Source organism: Cucurbita maxima, unplaced genomic scaffold (assembly GCF_002738345.1).
Source record: "Cucurbita maxima cultivar Rimu unplaced genomic scaffold, Cmax_1.0 Cma_Scf00031, whole genome shotgun sequence".
NCBI classification, from domain to species: Eukaryota; Viridiplantae; Streptophyta; class Magnoliopsida; order Cucurbitales; family Cucurbitaceae; genus Cucurbita; species Cucurbita maxima.
In genome coordinates this window covers 839,647-856,803 of record NW_019272047.1, presented here as the reverse complement: position 1 = coordinate 856,803, position 17,157 = coordinate 839,647, and the positions used below count along the sequence as shown (strand labels likewise).

Genomic DNA, 17,157 nt, shown 5'->3' with positions numbered 1-17,157 from the left:
TTCTAAAACGTGACTGCAAGAGAAAGACTTCTACACCCTTGTAAGGAATGTTTCGTTCTCCTCTAAAACGCATTTGCAAGAGAAAGGTTTCCACACCCTTTTAAGGAATGTTTCGTTCCTCTCTCCCATCGATATGAGATTTTCAAATTTCATCCCAAAAATCATATTTTGAGTCTAACTATATCATCGGTATTCAAATGGCTAGATAATCATAATTAATGAAACGTAATATTTTATAGAACAATACATAAGATTTTCATCTCATACGACTCTTCGAGGGTCATAAATAAATCTAAAAATTTCGAACAAAATCAATAAAACTGAAAAGATCCCGTGAACGAAAAAGAAAAAACAAAAGACAAGTTCCACATTAAAAGAACGTAATTACGAAGCTTCCTAAATGGAAATAAAGAATATTCAAAATTAGAAAAAGATTAGAAGGACTATTCTTTTCGACTATATATATTTAAAATTAATCATTCAAATTACTAATGGGCCTAATTCAGCCGCTTTGCTTAGCTAAAATGGGCCCATTTGGGCCCATCCAAATGGTCCCACTTCAGACAATTATACCAACGGACGAACGGACGGCTGAGATTATGGTTCCTAATCAACCGTCTTAAATCCATAACTTAGAAGATAAAATGACAACATTAACTCTTTTTTAATATTCGAGTATGTCCGAAGACGCCGTCAGAATAATAATAAAAAAAATAGATAAATCCCGCCGCCGTGACAGCCTGGGAAGCTTCATTAATGATGGAATCAGATCAAGTTTCTGCTCTACCCGCAGCCATTTTTTCCTCTCCACCTCCTGAAACCGCCAACCGAGCTCTCCAATTCTCGCAAACTTCAGCTGCCGGCGCCGTCGTCGAAGGTGAGTTCCGATCTTCCACTGGAATTCGTCTTTTTTCTGAGAGGATTTTGTTTTTAATTTAATTTGTCTCTGTTCTTAAGGGGATTCTATAATCCGGTCAACTTCTCTACTCCGGCCCTCATGATTTTGGCTTATTTCAAGCTGTTCATCATGATCTTGATGTTATCTTCTTCGGATCGTATTGTATTCAATTACGAGTCCGATTTCTATGTCTTTGATTCATTAGTTTCATGTTTTTCTGTTCTTAGCGATGTCGCAAATCATTGTGTTTTAGTGATGGAAAAGATTTGATGCATTTTGATTTCAGATTCTAATGTTTGAAGATTGTTGTTCCATGCAAAGTTCTGGGTTGACTTTAGGTCAACGTTTTGTTCTTCCCCAAGAGTTTGATCTGATGGTTCCTAGTTGAATTATGGGGAAGTTTTGTAGGGTTCATTGGTTCTATGAAATTTTGATCTCATTTATATCTTTCAACATTAACAAATATAAGAGACTCGTGGAAAGGGAGGACGGGATGGGGTTAGATGTAACGTCTCAAGCCCACCGCTATCAAATATTGTCATTTTTGTGCTTTCCCTTTTGGGCTTCCCCTAAAGGTTTTTAAAACACGGTTGCTAGGGAGAGGTTTCCACACCCTTACAAAAAAATGTTTTGTTCTCCTCTCTAGCCGATGTTGGATCTCACATTCCACTCCCATTTGGGGCCCAACATTCTTGCTGGCACACCATCCGGTGTCTGGCTTTGATACCATTTGTAACAGCCCAAGCCCACCGCTAACGGATATTGTCCTTTTTGAGTTTCTCTTCAAGGTTTTTAAAACGTGTATGCTAGAAGAGGTTTCCACGCTCTTATAAAAAATGTTTTATTCTTCTCCCCAACCGATCTGGGATCTCACAATCCACCCCCTTTGGGACCGAGTATTCTTGCTCGCTAGCACACCACTCGGTGTCTGGCTATGATACCATGTGTAACAGCCCAAGCCCCCACCACTAGTAGATAGTATCCTCTTTGGGCTTTCTCGTCTAGGCTTTCCCGCGTTTTAAAACCTTGAGAGAAAGCCCAAAAGGGAAATCCAAGGATGACAACATATACTAATGGTGGATTTGGGCGGTTACATCAGACTTTACATAAGAGTAATTCTTTGGTTGGTTTTTTAGGGGAGGTTCGATAGCATTTCATCTCGGACTCGGTAGCAGAAAATCATTAACAAACAATAGGGAATTGTTTGCACACTAAAGTGAAAGAAATGGGTTCTGAAGGTCCAGCTGGAGTTACTATTCACGTGACTGGATTCAAGAAGTTCCATGGGGTTGCTGAGAATCCTACAGAGGCCATTGTCAATGACTTGAAGGCTTTCGTGGAAGAAAGAGGGCTACCTGCTGGTGTTACCCTTGGAAGTTGTACAGTTCTAGATGCTGCTGGGGATGGTGCTCGTACTGAGCTCTATAAAGTTCTGGATTCTGGCATATCAAACATGACAGAAACTAACAAAGTCGTATGGGTCAGTTCTTTTTACTATCTTTTTTGTTTTGGTAATCTTTTATTGAACAAATTCTTACATATTTATAGCATTTATAAACGTGTATTCAGCTAATATTTCTAACCAACAAAGATAAACCACACATAGATTGAATACTAAACCTGGAAAGGATTCGTTGATGTTGATTCAGCTTCACTTGGGGGTCAACAGTGGGTCAGTGAGGTTTGCTGTTGAATCGCAAGCTGTGAACGAAGCGACTTTCCGCTATCCAGACGAACTCGGATGGCAGCCTCAGGTTGATTTTCTCTTTTACTTCTCGAGCTGTTTATGTCTTCAAAAAGTCCCTTGTATAACAACATAGACATTTCAGGAAAAAAAAAAAATCAGTAATCAATGTGAAAATAAACTGTGGTAGGTGAACCATTTGTAACGGCCCAAGCCATTGCTAGTAGATATTGTCCTCTTTGGGTGGGATTCTCTTCGAGGTTTTTAAAACGTGTCTGCTAGGGAGAGTTTTCCACACCCCTTATAAGGAATGCTTTGTTCCTCTCTCCAACCAATGTGGGATCTCATAATCCACCCCCCTTTGAGGTCCAGCGTCCTCGCTGGCACTTGTTCCTTTCTCCAATCGATGTGGGACCTCCAACCCACCCCCTTTGGAGCCCACCGTCCTTGCTGGCATATTGCCTCGTGTCTACGCCCTTTTGGGGCTCAGCCTACTCGCTGGCACATAGTTTGGTGTTTAGCTCTGATACCATTTGTAATAGCCTAAGCTCACCGCTAGTAGATGTCTTTTTTAGGCTTTCCTTTTCAGGCTTCCCCTCAAGATTTCTAAAACGTGTTTGCTAGGGAGAGTTTTCCACACCCCTTATAAGAAATGTTTTGTTCCCCTCTCCAACCAATGTTGGATCTCACAATCCACCTCCCTTCGGGGTCCAGCGTTCTCGCTGGCACTTGTTCCCTTCTCCAATCGATGTGGGACCCTCAATCCACCCCCTTTGGGGCCCAGCATTCTTGCTAGCATATTGCCTCATGTCTACGCCCTTTTGGGGCTCAGCCACCTCCCTAGTACATCGTTTGATGTCGGCTATGATATCATTTGTAACAGCCCAAGCTCACTACTAGTAGATATTGTCCTATTTGGGCTTTCCTTTTCGGGCTTCCCCTCAAGGTTTCTAAAACATGTCTGCTAGGGAGAGTTTTCCACCTTCCTTATAAGAAATGTTTTGTTCTTTTCTCCAAACAATGTGGGATCTCACAATCCACCTCCCTCATGCCAGCATCTTTGCTGGCACTTGTTCTTTTCTCCAATCGATGTGGGACCCCCAAATCCACCTCCTTCGCGGCTCAACGTCCTTGTTGGCATACTGTCTCATGTCCTCCCTCTTTTGGGGCTTAGCCTCCTTGCTGGCACATCGTCTAGTGTCTGACTTTGATACAATTTGTAGTAGCCCAAACCCACTACTAGTAGATATTGTCCTCTTTGGGCTTTCCATCTCAAATTTTCCTTCAAGATTTTAAAACGTGTCTGTCAGGGAAAAGTTTCCGCACCCTTACTTGAAAACAAATGGATCCAATCTGATGAACTACCTCTCTATTTCTTCTGGAACTCACAAACTGTTTGCATCTGTCTTCCCATCGTACTGGATAACTCATCATTTCAATTTGCTGAAGAGAAACCAATAAATCATGTCAGTATGAACGAATGCAAGTAAAAGAAAAACTAGAGACAATGTATATCCATGGTTTTCGATGCATTCTGTGTTAGTTTTCATGTATATATTCTTCATCATTGTTCTTCATTATCCAGAAACTTCCCATAGTCTTGGAGGATGGGGAAATCTCAATAATTAAAAAGGTACTTCTCTCTTACCTTTTTCCTTTCAAACTCTTAAATCTGGATTGAAACTCACAGTGAATCATTGTTTCAAGACATCATGTTCGGCTCTGGCGATCTTAGAGAAGTTGAAGTCAAAAAGCTACAACGTGATATTATCGGACGACGCGGGTCGTTTTGTTTGCAATTATGTATACTACCACTCCCTCAGATTTGCAGAACAGAAGGGTCACAAATCCTTGTTTGTTCATGTTCCTCTGTTTTCAAAAATCGACAAAGAAACCCAGATGCGTTTCGTTCACTCACTTTTAGAGGCCATTGCATCTACTTGTTAAAAAAATTGTATTGTTGCTGTGATTGCTCCTTCAATTCTATAAATGTTCATTTCCAAGCTGTGAACTCTGTTTCTTGCAAGTAAGGGCTTTTCTGACAAGGAACTTTCATCATTATAGCCCGTTGAACCCTATCCTCCTATCAAAAAAAGAAAGATAAGCAACCTTGTTTTCTGCTAAAAGTTTTTGCTATTATTATTATTTGTTGATAATGAATGGAAATCTTCATAAATATTATCAGATAATGTCGATACTGTTAGCAAGTTCTGTCTCATCCATGTACGGCCTGTGATACTGTTGTATAAGGTAGTTTGTTTGTAATCATAACGTTGGGTATGTTTGTAATCTATCTAGTACTTTTCACATCGTATTTGCAAAGGCAAAGGCAGTTTCCTCTTGCGCTGGTTTGCTGTTTTGTGGGTCTGGATTGTGGAATGGAAGCACCTGACCACCATGTAACTATATAAACTACCCTAAGCCTGTCAATTACCAGATGAATCACCATTTTTTTTAAAATTTTACTTGTATTGTTGAAACTTGCTTGAACATGAATAACACCCTTTGGCACTCCAGCTTAGTAGTTTCCATCGCCTGTCTAGGATTGAGCCCGGGGCCCGGGGATACTGATGCCTAAATCTGGGATAAATGGAAATTTTATCGATAAGAGTCTTCTTATCTCTTTTGCAGAAAGCTCTACAAGCGGTCTATTGCTCTTTCCTTGTGCCTATTTTGCTATTGAAGACGAGACATAATAAATGGTCGTTCATGTTTTTTGTAGTTTAACGATGTGGGAGGAGAGAACAAACTATCGATACTTGAAATAGTAATCAATGTCTTACCCTAGTTTGACCTAATGGGCTAATACTCGGTTTGATGTCAAACATTTTGCCATGCATAGAAGAAACTTCATAGTAGAGATAGCTAGGATGCATCAATGGCGGTGTTGAATTTGGTACGCTGGTTTTAGAGTAAAGCAAAGAAACCTCAAAATTCTCTCTTCTACTTCACGTGTAGACATAATGGAAAATGGCTACCTCCTCTTAATCTGCTTTCAAGCAAAGCCATATGCCAACTAAAATGTGTTCTTCATTTTCCTTATAAATTCTAACCTCTTTCATTGAATGATACCATTAACACAAATCACTTCAGTAATCTCTTCAACCAAGTCGACTAAAATGGACAAGTTCTTCCTGCTTCCCCTGCTTCCCCTGCTTTCCCTGCTGATCATTGCCTATGGAGTTTCCTGCAGCATTGACCCCGAAAGCGACATCGACATGGTTAAAGAGCTCAAAACTTTCAACATTGAAGAACAGGACGACAATGTGGTGGACACATACGCAATCCCAGTGTGGAAAAGCGAGCGTGGTAGTCGGTCTCTAATGAATGTGGATAGTTTTGACGCGGTTGGAGATGGAGTTACAGATGATACCATGGTAGTATATAAACATTTCCATTTTGGAAACATGATTTTGGCAGAGATGATACTAAACCAGAGTGTTTATTTTGCTATCAGGCTTTCAGGAAGGCATGGGAAACTGCATGCAGCGCTGCAAAATCAGTTCTTTTGGTGCCAAAAGAAAAGAGATATCTGGTGAATGCTACCACTTTTAAAGGGCCATGTAATGATGGTATGATAATCCAGGTAAAACACAAGATTATATAAGGATTTCTTTGTTTTTTTTTTTTTCTCCAAATAAATGGGAAGATCATGGTTGAATGATAGAACTAGCCTTGCAGATTGAAGGAACAATAATTGCACCAGATGAACCAGAGAAATGGGATCCAAAACTTCCACGACAATGGCTGGAATTCACAAAACTAAATGCAGCTACATTTCAAGGTGATGGAGTAATCGATGGCTCCGGTGAGAAATGGTGGGCAGAATCCTGTAAAAAAAACAAGTCCAGGGTAAATTTTGAGCTGTTCCAGTGCTTGTTTCTTAGATTATGTAATTCAAATGCTGATCATTTCTGGTTTTTTTTTACAGCCCTGCAAAGGAGCACCAACAGTAGGGACAAAACCACCTCAAAAACCTTAATCTTTCCAAGTGCAACACATTCTGATTTGATGTTTTTTTCTTGCAGGCATTAACCATTGATTCAAGTTCAAATATAAGAGTAAAAGGCCTTACTATTCAAAACAGCCAACAGATGCATTTCACCATTGCACGGTCGGAAACCGTTCGGATTACGGAGGTACGAGTCTCATCGCCAGGAGACAGCCCGAACACGGACGGGATCCACATCACTCAATCAACTAATGTCGTAGTCCAAAACTGCAAAATTTCTACAGGTTTAACCCCAGTGTTTTCACGCTCTAAACTGGCTGGAAAGTGTATTGATTAAGAATGGTTGTGTAATGAATATGTAGGTGATGATTGCATATCCATTGTCAATGCTAGCTCTGGCATCAAAATGAAAGGGATATCATGTGGACCAGGACATGGGATCAGGTATCAACAAGTGGCTTCATTTCATTCAGCTCCAAAACAAGATCAATGTCTTAGAATTCGATTCTCTTTGTTTGTTTGCTGTGAAACTGTGTTCATCAGCATTGGAAGTTTAGGGAAAGACAACTCTGCTGGGATTGTGTCAAAGGTGGTGCTAGACACTGCCTTCCTACGAGAGACAACAAATGGTGTTAGAATCAAGACATGGCAGGTTAGAATCACAGATTTAAACACAACTTTGATACTATTTTTACACGGTCATATGGTGTGAGAATCCACATTGGTTGGAGAGGAGAACGAAACATCCTTTATAAGGGTGTGGAAACCTTTCCCTAGGAGACACATTTTAAAGCCTTGAGAGGAAGCCTGAAAGGGAAAGCCCAAAAAGGGTCGTATCTCCTAGTGGTGGGCTTGGGCTGTTACAAATGGTATCAGAGCCAGACACCGGACTATGTGCCAGCGAAGAGGCTGTTCCCTGAAGGGGGTAAACATGAGGCGGTGTGCTAGTAAGGACGCTGGGCCCCGAAGGGAGGTGGATTGTGAGAATCCCACATTAGTTGGGGAGGAGAACAAAACGCCCTTTATAAGGGTGTGAAAACCTTTCCCTAGGAGACACGTTTTAAATCCTTGAGGAGAAGCCCGAAAGGGAAAGCCTATAGAGGACAATATCTGCTAGCGGTGGGTCTTGGCCATATGGGAAATTATAACCAATAACAATGGGGAAACTACTATGTTCATGTGGCTATAGGGAGGTTCGGGGTATGTTCGTGCCGTACGATTCGAAAACGTGAGAATGCAAGATGTTGAGAACCCAATTATCATAGATCAATTCTACTGTGACTCTCCTAATGCTTGTGAAACTCAGGTATTATCCACAAATCCATATTCAGCTACTAATCATTAAGAAAAAGTTTGGCTAATGCCTTTTGTTTTTGTTAGACATCTGCCATTAAAGTAAGCCAAATCATGTACCGGAACATAAGTGGAACCACAACAAGCAAGAACGCAATGAAATTCGCCTGTAGCGACAGTGTTCCATGCAGCAACATAATTCTAAGCAATGTCAATTTGGAGAAGACGGATGGCACAGTGGAGACCTATTGCCATGCTGCTCAAGGCTTCGGATATGGCGTCGTGCACCCATCGGCCGACTGCCTAACCTCCAGCGACAATGACTTTGCTGCTAAAGATCAAACCCAACTCCCTACTGAGCAGCACATTGTTCACACTGAACTCTGACCTTGTTATCCTGTCTATCTGTACTAAACTACTAAAAGGATCATAATTTTACATAGCATAGACAATTATACCTACCCTTTTGGAATCTAAATAGAAATATAGATTACTAAGTAAAGGATTGTACTACTGCTAGAAGAACATATACATATTTTGAGTGTATAGTAAAGTTTTTTTTTTAATACTAAAGTTCATATCATATGGTTGATTGTTCTCTGAACTATAGGTAGTATATACATTACTCCAAGAAAGAACTATATAATATACAAAAATGTGAAGATGGGTAGTAGTGGACAATGATGAGTAACAATTAAGGGGAAGATTGAGGAGGAAGGAACATTGTTAATGGAGTACATTGGACGCCCAGCAAACAAATCAAAGTTGAGTCTTCCTTTCTGAACATTCTTAATGTGAATACCAACAAATGAAGTGAAAACAGAGCGGTTTCTGGTGGAATTTCAACTTCAAGAAAGGGAAAGATGGCGTACGGTAGAAGTCATGTAACAAGACAAAGTGGTCCAGTTGAGTAATTTTATTGTATCAAAATGGCACTTCCACTAAGTGATGGTCGATGAAACTGTCAGATTCTATGTTGGTTGAAGAGGGGAATGAAACGTTTCTTATAAGACGTGGAAACTGCTCCCTAGTAGACGCGTTTTAAAACCGTGAGGCTAACGGCGATACGTAACGGGCCAAAGCGGACAATATCTACTAGAGGTGGGATTGGGTTGTTACAAATAGTATCAGAGTCAGACACAGGGTGGAGTGCCAGCGAGGATGCTAGCCCCCCACATTAGTTGGAGAGGGGAACTAAACACGTCTTATAAGGACATGGAAACTTCTCCCTAGTAGACGCGTTTTAAAATCGTGAGGTTGGAGGCGATACGTAACGAACCAAAGCAAACAATATTTACTAGTGGTGGACTTAGGCTGTTACAAATGGTATCAAAGCCAGACACAGGACAGTGTGCCAGCGAGGTGCTAGCCCCTCACATTGGTTGAAGAGGGGAACGAAACATTTCTTATAAGAACATGGAAACCTCTCCCTAGTAGACGCGTTTTAAAACAGTGAGGCTGACGGCGATACATAACGGGCCAAAGCGGACAATATCTACTAGTGGTGGACTTTGACTGTTACAAAGGGTATCAAAGCTAGATACCGAGCAGTGTGCCAGCAATGACACTGGCCCCAAAGAGGGTGGATTGTGAGATCCCACATTAGTTGGAGAGGGGAGCAAAATATTACTTATAAAGACGTGGAAACCTCTCTCTAGTAGACGCGTTTTAAAATCGTGAGACCAAAATGGATAATATCTACTGGCGGTGGACTTGGCTCTTACAGAAATAGAGAAAACGCACCCCCACACCCCATAAAACTAAATTCACTTTTGAAGAAACAGAGAGTGGAAATAAACAACTACTGGTATCCAACGCTAACTTGAAGGGCAGTATGACCTTACAAGCAATGCTAAGGTGCTTAGGCATATACCCTTATTGGCAGAGTGGGCAGTGACAATGACAGTGCCCTTAGAAGAAGAGCCCCAAAGGCATACCCTTATTGGCGAAGAGTCCTAAACTTCAAGGGCATTGACCTTTGGTACATCTCAAACTGAGAGAGGTTTGGCAAAGGAAAGTCCCTTTACTTGTTCAGAGTGGAATAAGGCCAAATTGTAGGGACAGAAAGGGTGTTTTTAAAAGGGAAGAATGAAGTTGGGACAGAAATGGAGGTGATAAGCGCAAGGCTTTAACCACACGTAGAATAATAAAATCAGCTAAAAGCAAGGCAAGAACAAAAGGAAGGAACAAGAAGGGCCTGCAGATAAGAAAGTGCGACCCAGAACTGATAGAAAAGATAAAGAAAAATGTCCACTTTTTCTGTAAGGGACGAACTTTTTTCAAATACCTCGTGACCATTATCCCTCATCTTCAATGGGCCATTCCTTTTTCTTCAAACGTCCCCTCACTGCTCACATGTCTTTTACCATGAGCCTGAAGGTATCTTTAGTGGACGCTTGTGGTATACCTTTTGTATTTATCAGTTTTATAATTTGTGAATCTCTTAGATATAAATTAAATAGTGTTTAATAAAATCTTAAATTTATAATTTAATCTTTTCTTTAAAACCTTATACAATTCGGGTAGATATGGTCCTTTTTAGACTTTCCTTTCAATTTTTTAAACTGCCTCTGTTTGGAAGAAGTTTCCACACCTTTATTACTAGTAGATATTATCCTCTTTAGACTTTTCCTTTCGGGTTTCCCTTAAGGTTTTTACGTGTCTACTAGGAAGAGGTTTTCACACCTTTATATCCTTTCCGGGCAAAACGTCCTCGCTAACACTCGTTCTCCTCTCCAATCGATGTGGGATCTCACAATCCACCTCCCTTCAGGACCTAGTATCTTCATCGACACACCCCTTGGTGTCCACCTCCCTTTAAGACTCAACATCCTGGCTCTAATACTATTTGTATGCTTGTTCGCTTTGGTCTTTTACGTATCACGGTTAATCTCACGGTTTTAAAATTCTTCTAAGGAGAGATTTTCACCCCTTATAAAAAATGGTTCATTCCTCTCTCCAACCGAGGTGGGATCTCTCTTAAAATAAAAGTATCTCACGAAAAATTAGAATCCAAAAATTTGAAAATTTGTAAACAATATCCGACCCGACCTTAATTATCAAAATGATAAAAGCACATATAAATATGGAAACATAAAAGCAAAAACAGAACGGTGGGGAATAAAAGAGTGATGTGAGCATGGATATAATTTATGTAGTTCACGAGAATGATATAAAAAAAGTTCACGAGCATTTGTATTAAGACCCACGTCTCTCTCAAAACCCCTCTGTTTTACACGATCACCAAAATAACGCAATTACTCTCATTAATCATTTCACCATCAAATTACCTAATAAAGCAATAACACACCCATTCCATTGCCTAATTTGCTTGCTATATTATAACGCCCTTCTCAAAAAGACAAGAATATAGGAACTTATTCGCAACATAATAAACATGCCTTCATCATACCTTTCATCCAAATCAAATTAATGTTGATTAAATCATCCATTCGCTTGCTGAATTTCAAGGTTGTTTATCAATAATCATGTGAATTATCACAAATTTAGAACTTCAGTGTTTTACTTTCTTCCAAGGGAAAAAATAATAATAATAATTAAAATATATATATATATATGTTTTTCTGGTGTAATAATTAAGTCCACCGCTAGCAAATATTGTCTGTTTTGGCCCATTACATATCGCTATTAGCCTCATAATTTTAAAATACGTCTATTAGAGAGATGTTTTCACTCTTATAAAAAATGTTTCATTACTCTCCCTAATCGACGTAGAACCTCTAGTTGAGAGATAAGTTAGTAAGAAGGTGCATAATGGAAAAAAAAATTGTCAGGTAAGACATGGCTTGATTGCTATTTGTTCTTGTGATTATTTTTACAGTTAACAAAGAGAAAGAGAGAGAATGAGGAAGTCATTCAAAGAAATGGAAGAGAGGCTTAATTCTGAAACAGTAAAATGACAGGCGTAAAGACAACGATATTCAGGAGCCTAGCAAGCCACAGAGATGTATACATCTATACATCCAAAAAGCTTTAAATAAATGAACCTCTTTTAATTTAACTTTTAATTTAAGTCTTCATCCATATCTATTACGATTTAAACGTTTCAAAATGTATTATTAAAAGACGTAATTAGTTATCGATTCTTTCCATTAAGGTTATATGCTATCAAAGCTATTGTTTTCCTCGCTTACGTTTTTTAAACATTTATCAAACGTGACTCGAGTCTCAAACATATGTCAAAATTGTCTGCGGAATTAAAACAAGTACCACATAATCACTATCCTACTCCCTCGGCGGGTGATGGAGTAAACCACAATCATATGTACATCCAAAAAACTTTAAAATAAATGGGATCATCTTTTTCCCCATCAAATTAACTTCCCCTTGTCCATTTTTCATGTCATTTTCACCCAAACTAACCAAGACAACAATATTAACAGGGAAGAGAAGAAGATGAAGAAGGCCTAACTAAGAGCACAACAACCAAATGATATGACATAAGACCAACAAAAAAAAAAACAGAGACAGAGATAGTATTTAGTATGCAAACTTAAAAATTTTAAAATGTTCTTGGAACATTGAGTTGTATTGCCAAAACCATGGGCGAAAACTACTATTTTTTTTATCACTCCATTCATGAATTATATCCATCTTTTACTTTATTGTCTGAAACAATACGTGCAAAATCCTAAAGCACGTAGGCCATCCTTATTCAATCGAACATGTCAAAAACACCACCCTTACATTAGCCCTCGTCTTCTTTTTTTTTTTCTCTGCTCTTCTTTCTATGGTGAAGGTCATATATAGCTTAGTGGGGAATAAGGAGAGAGACAGAGAAAAGATTGGCCCGTGATAGTTGCATGTGACTATATATGATGAGCAGAAATATTTCAGTGCTGGCCCTTCATATTTTACCCTTACTGACCCACACATCACGTGTCCCACTTACGTCTGTTACCAACTATACTTCTCAATATAAGCTTAATTAATCATTTTACTTCCAATTACCCATAATCAGACCATCCTAGAGGTGAATCAGACAAACCGGGTACGGCCAATGTACAAAAGAATCTTGGCTGATCTTCATACATCTGGGTTATACTTATACGACGTCGTGGACACTGACCGAGTACATGGAGCTTGGGCAATAGTTTAAAATCCAAATGATAAGCTTTGCTTAGCTTCTATGGCTCGGCGTCTCCATGCATAGACTGGCTGGCGCTAGTTTTGAAGTTCCTTTATCTATTAAACAACCCATTTTTACCTATCTAAACTTGTCTTCTTTCTTCTTCTTCTTCTTCTTCTTCTTCTTCTTCCTTCTCTCTCTCAAATGTACATGAAAATGAAAGGGCTTAGTTTCAGAGGGCTCACATTTATGTTTGTGGTGGCATTTCTTGTCTGGTCTTCTAGTTTGGGGGGCTGCCATGGGAGAGCCACAGGCAAGCATTGGAGCAAGAACAGAGTGGCCTCGGCCACTCACTCCTCCAAGAAAGGGAAGGCTCACAGTCACGGCGGCGGTCACAATGGCAACCGCCGTGGCGGTGCATCAAAGACAAAGCCACCGTCCACTAAGCCGAAACAAGATGTCCCTCCCAGCCTGCCGCCCCAGAAGGGCGGAGGAGGCTTCAAAGGCGGCCATTCTTCCAGGTTTAACGTGCTCAATTTTGGAGCCAGAGGCGATGGAGTAACGGATGACACTAAGGTGAGAATTTATTCCATCTTCATGAAAATAGCTATGAACTTACAATTACAGAAGAGTACGAGTAATATACATGAATATATGCATTGTATATGTTGAATGGAAATGGTATTTTACGGAGAAGGGAAATGGAAAAGGTGATGGGCCCACTTACGAAGTCGGAATCTCGTTACGGCAGTTGGGTCAGGATTTGAGCAAGAATAATTGGGCGGAGTAGGCAGCAACCTGAAACCTAACGCCAAGCAGTAAAGAACTCAATTACCGAGAGTAAATAAAGGTAAAAGTAAAATAATTATGTGCATCGCAGGCATTTCAGGACACGTGGAAAGCCAGTTGCAAGGGGGTAGCTTCAACCTTCGTCGTCCCATCAAACTACGTCTTTTTACTAAGCCCCATCTCCTTCTCTGGTCCGTACTGCCAACCCGATATTATATTCCAGGTACCTTCTTTTCGGCTAATTTAGGGAATGATCATAGATTTATAAGTAAAAGAATACAGCTCCATTGATATGAGGTCTTTTAGGAAAGCCCAAAGCAAAGCCACTAGGGCTTAGGCTCAAAGTGAACAATATCATACTATCGTGGAGAGTGGTGTTCATCTAACATGGTATCAAAGCGATGCCCTAAACTTAGTCATATCAATAGAATCTCAAATGTCGAATAAAGGAATCCAAAAGAACAAAAGGAGCCGAGGGGTTGGATGAAAGTCCCCATCGGCGCAATTCTCCACCACAAGGACATCGAGCTATTATAAAAGAAAATATATAATCTTGTATCAATTGATTACAGGACTTAACATTACCTTGTTTTTAATATTTTCTATGTTGAATAAAAGTTGGACGGGACAATCATTGCACCGACGGACTTCAAAGTTTGGGGCAAAGGTCTATTACAATGGCTACAATTCACGAAGTTGATAGGACTTACCATACAAGGACATGGAGTTATTGATGGAAGGGGTTCAGTATGGTGGCATGTTTCACCTTTTCATGATCCCATTGACGATGAATCCAAACTATTTATCCCACTCAACAGCACTGTACAAGAAAAGTCACCATTCCCAGTAACTAACCTTCTTCACAACCCTTATGGTTTCTAAGAATTCTCTACAGTATTTTTTTTTTTTTTTTCTAAATTCGTATAACCTATGGCAGGAAAGAAGTGAGCTTGTGGGAAAGGTGCCTAGCATCAAACCAACTGTAAGCGGCATACTAGATCCTTAAATTCCCCGAGCTCGTTTTATTGTTTGTGAAAGATCCCTTGACATGGCTCTGTTCTTTTGTTGTACAGGCCCTGAGGTTTTATGGAAGTTTTAACGTTACTGTCACTGGCATAAAAATTCAGAACAGCCCTCAATGCCACCTTAAGTTCGACAATTGCATTGGAGTGTTGGTTCATAATTTTAGTGTTTCATCTCCAGGTGACAGCCTCAATACTGATGGAATTCATCTGCAGAATTCCAAGGATGTGCTAATCCACAGCACCACTCTTTCTTGTGGTATGAATTACTTTGCATTGAATCATTATTCTTGTCACACTTATTGTCATTACGACTGACTGGCATAAATAAGAACAAATCAATTCTAAGAATCCAAAGACAAGGAACACTTTTTTTCTCTCCCTTTTTTATGAGTTTCTAGGCTAATTTATCCACGCCTTGTGAGACAACTATCTACTCCGTAAGAAAACTCATGTTCTACTTTTTCAATCAAGAACAAAATCCAGGTAGTGAAGTTTATGCATTTCAATTTACACATAAATTGGACGAAAACTAACTACTAGGTTTGATCTTTCACACAGGAGACGACTGTATTTCAATACAAACTGGTTGCTCAAATGTGTATATACACAACATCAATTGTGGGCCAGGACATGGAATCAGCATTGGAAGTCTAGGGAAGGACAACACAAAGGCTTGTGTTTCTAACATCACTGTCCGGGATGTAATTATGCACAACACAATGAATGGCGTCAGAATCAAAACGTGGCAGGTATTCCTTCCTGGCACAATTCACCTTTAGAATTAACTCATCAATAGTGCTAGCCTTAATCAGTTAAGCGAACGCCTTATTTTGCATTAGTCTGTTATCTATGGATCAAACTTAAGGAAGATAGAAACCTATAAGAAAATATACACTTTTAGGTCAAACTAGCTCTGACGAAAATTGATTCCAAATTATGCATCTGCAGGGTGGATTAGGTTTTGTACAGGGAGTCCTTTTCTCAAATATTCAGGTTTCTGAAGTTAAGATACCAATAGTCATAGACCAATTCTACTGTGACAAAGCCAAATGCTCAAACCAAACTGCAGCTGTGGCTTTATCAGGAATAAACTATGAAAGAATAAGAGGTACTTACACAGTAAAGCCAGTACACTTTGCCTGTAGTGATAATCTGCCATGTACAGATATATCACTAACTGCAATAGAGCTCAAGCCACTTCAAGAACTCTATCACTTATACGGGGCTTTCTGCTGGCAAACTTTTGGAGAGTTGAGAACGCCTACTGTCCCACCAATTGATTGCTTACATATTGGGAAGCCATCAAGCAACCAAATCCAGTACGATTTTGATTCTTGTTGAGTGTGGAGTCGATTTTCATTGGTGTATTCACTTGTGTGGTTGGCATGATTTTCCAACCCCTTTTGACACCATGAACTTACGCTTGTACATTTTAGTAGTCCTGGTTCATAAGATTATTCAGCAAAAGTTATAGTTTTGCCCGTTGAGATAGGGACATGTTGCTCTGTCTATAGTGTAGTATTAGTATGCTGCTAGTTTGTCATGGCATGCTTCACTGGGCCGCATTATACTAAGACTCTACGAAGGTTTCTAACAAATCCGTCTTTTTGTACTTCAAATTTTTGAATATACATTGGTTAGTAGAAAAAAAATTTCATACCATACCGAGAAGGAAAACACATAATGGTATAAGAATCCAAGAAATCACCGATAATCATTAGGTAATATCATCCAAATTAGCGCCCTGACCAATATCCCCTTTGATAGTTTTGTTTGATTTGCGAGTATTGAACTTGTGAGATCCATATGGAAACCTCTCCCTAGCAGACGCGTTTTAAAAATCTTGGTCGGAAGTCTGAAAGGGAAAACCCAAAGAGAACCATCTCTGCTAGCGGTGGCTTGGGCTGTTACAAATGGTATCAGAGCCAGACACCGGACGATGTGCCAGCGAGGAGAATAACCCAAAGGAGTTGGACACGAGGCGGTGTGCCAACAAGGACGCTGGACCCCAAAGGGGGTGGACACAAGGCGGTGTGCCAACAAGGACGCTGGACCCCAAAAAGGGTGGACACGAGGCGGTGTGCCAACAAGGACACTGGCCCCAAAGAGGGGTGGATTGGGGGGTCCCACAACGATTGGAGAAGGGAACGAGTGCCAGCGAGGACGCTGGGCCCTGAAGGGGGATGGATTGTGAGATCCCACATCGGTTGGGGAGGAGAACGAAGCATTCTTTATAAAGGTGTGGAAACCTCTCCCTAGCAGATGCATTTTAAAAGCCTTAAGAACAAGGCATTTTAAAAACCTTAAGAACAAGGCATTTTAAAAACCTTAAGAACAAGGCTAAAAGGGAAAGCCCAAAGAGAACAATATCTGCTAAGGGTGGTGTGGGCAATTATGGGAATCCACTACTTGCCGTGGTCCATGCCA

At 40.1% G+C, this 17,157-nt stretch overlaps 3 protein-coding genes across 3 annotated transcripts; all 3 read left to right on the top strand.

The window, feature by feature from the left end:
* Positions 1 to 666: 666 nt before the first annotated feature.
* LOC111466469 (pyrrolidone-carboxylate peptidase-like) lies at positions 667 to 4,708 on the top strand. Its single transcript, XM_023111136.1, has 5 exons — positions 667 to 877; positions 2,035 to 2,378; positions 2,548 to 2,652; positions 4,168 to 4,215; positions 4,290 to 4,708. Exons 2-5 carry the CDS (start codon positions 2,124 to 2,126, stop codon positions 4,527 to 4,529), a joined length of 648 nt encoding a protein of 215 aa, XP_022966904.1. The 5' UTR covers positions 667 to 877; positions 2,035 to 2,123; the 3' UTR covers positions 4,530 to 4,708.
* Positions 4,709 to 5,577: 869 nt separating this feature from the next.
* Positions 5,578 to 8,431, top strand: LOC111466464 (probable polygalacturonase At1g80170). The gene is made up of 9 exons (XM_023111129.1): positions 5,578 to 5,959; positions 6,040 to 6,168; positions 6,264 to 6,434; positions 6,514 to 6,534; positions 6,611 to 6,818; positions 6,897 to 6,978; positions 7,078 to 7,186; positions 7,724 to 7,840; positions 7,915 to 8,431. Exons 1-9 carry the CDS (start codon positions 5,648 to 5,650, stop codon positions 8,212 to 8,214), a joined length of 1,449 nt encoding a protein of 482 aa, XP_022966897.1. The 5' UTR covers positions 5,578 to 5,647; the 3' UTR covers positions 8,215 to 8,431.
* Positions 8,432 to 12,922: 4,491 nt separating this feature from the next.
* Positions 12,923 to 16,349, top strand: LOC111466463 (polygalacturonase At1g48100-like). The gene is made up of 7 exons (XM_023111128.1): positions 12,923 to 13,492; positions 13,797 to 13,928; positions 14,324 to 14,551; positions 14,643 to 14,687; positions 14,779 to 14,986; positions 15,289 to 15,479; positions 15,679 to 16,349. Exons 1-7 carry the CDS (start codon positions 13,121 to 13,123, stop codon positions 16,069 to 16,071), a joined length of 1,569 nt encoding a protein of 522 aa, XP_022966896.1. The 5' UTR covers positions 12,923 to 13,120; the 3' UTR covers positions 16,072 to 16,349.
* The last annotated feature ends 808 nt before the right edge of the window (positions 16,350 to 17,157 follow it).

Excerpts from the sequence above, each read along its gene's own strand:
- LOC111466464 (XM_023111129.1), top strand. The coding sequence starts at position 5,648 with ATGATACCATTAACACAAATCACTTCAGTAATCTCTTCAACCAAGTCG. Across the intron at positions 7,187-7,723 it reads TTAGAATCAAGACATGGCAG|GGAGGTTCGGGGTATGTTCG; the intron begins GTTAGAATCACA and ends ATGTGGCTATAG. Across the intron at positions 7,841-7,914 it reads CTAATGCTTGTGAAACTCAG|ACATCTGCCATTAAAGTAAG; the intron begins GTATTATCCACA and ends TGTTTTTGTTAG.
- LOC111466469 (XM_023111136.1), top strand. The coding sequence starts at position 2,124 with ATGGGTTCTGAAGGTCCAGCTGGAGTTACTATTCACGTGACTGGATTC. Across the intron at positions 2,653-4,167 it reads AACTCGGATGGCAGCCTCAG|AAACTTCCCATAGTCTTGGA; the intron begins GTTGATTTTCTC and ends TTCATTATCCAG. Across the intron at positions 4,216-4,289 it reads AAATCTCAATAATTAAAAAG|ACATCATGTTCGGCTCTGGC; the intron begins GTACTTCTCTCT and ends CATTGTTTCAAG.
- LOC111466463 (XM_023111128.1), top strand. The coding sequence starts at position 13,121 with ATGTACATGAAAATGAAAGGGCTTAGTTTCAGAGGGCTCACATTTATG. Across the intron at positions 14,552-14,642 it reads AAGAAAAGTCACCATTCCCA|GAAAGAAGTGAGCTTGTGGG; the intron begins GTAACTAACCTT and ends AACCTATGGCAG. Across the intron at positions 14,987-15,288 it reads CAGCACCACTCTTTCTTGTG|GAGACGACTGTATTTCAATA; the intron begins GTATGAATTACT and ends TCTTTCACACAG.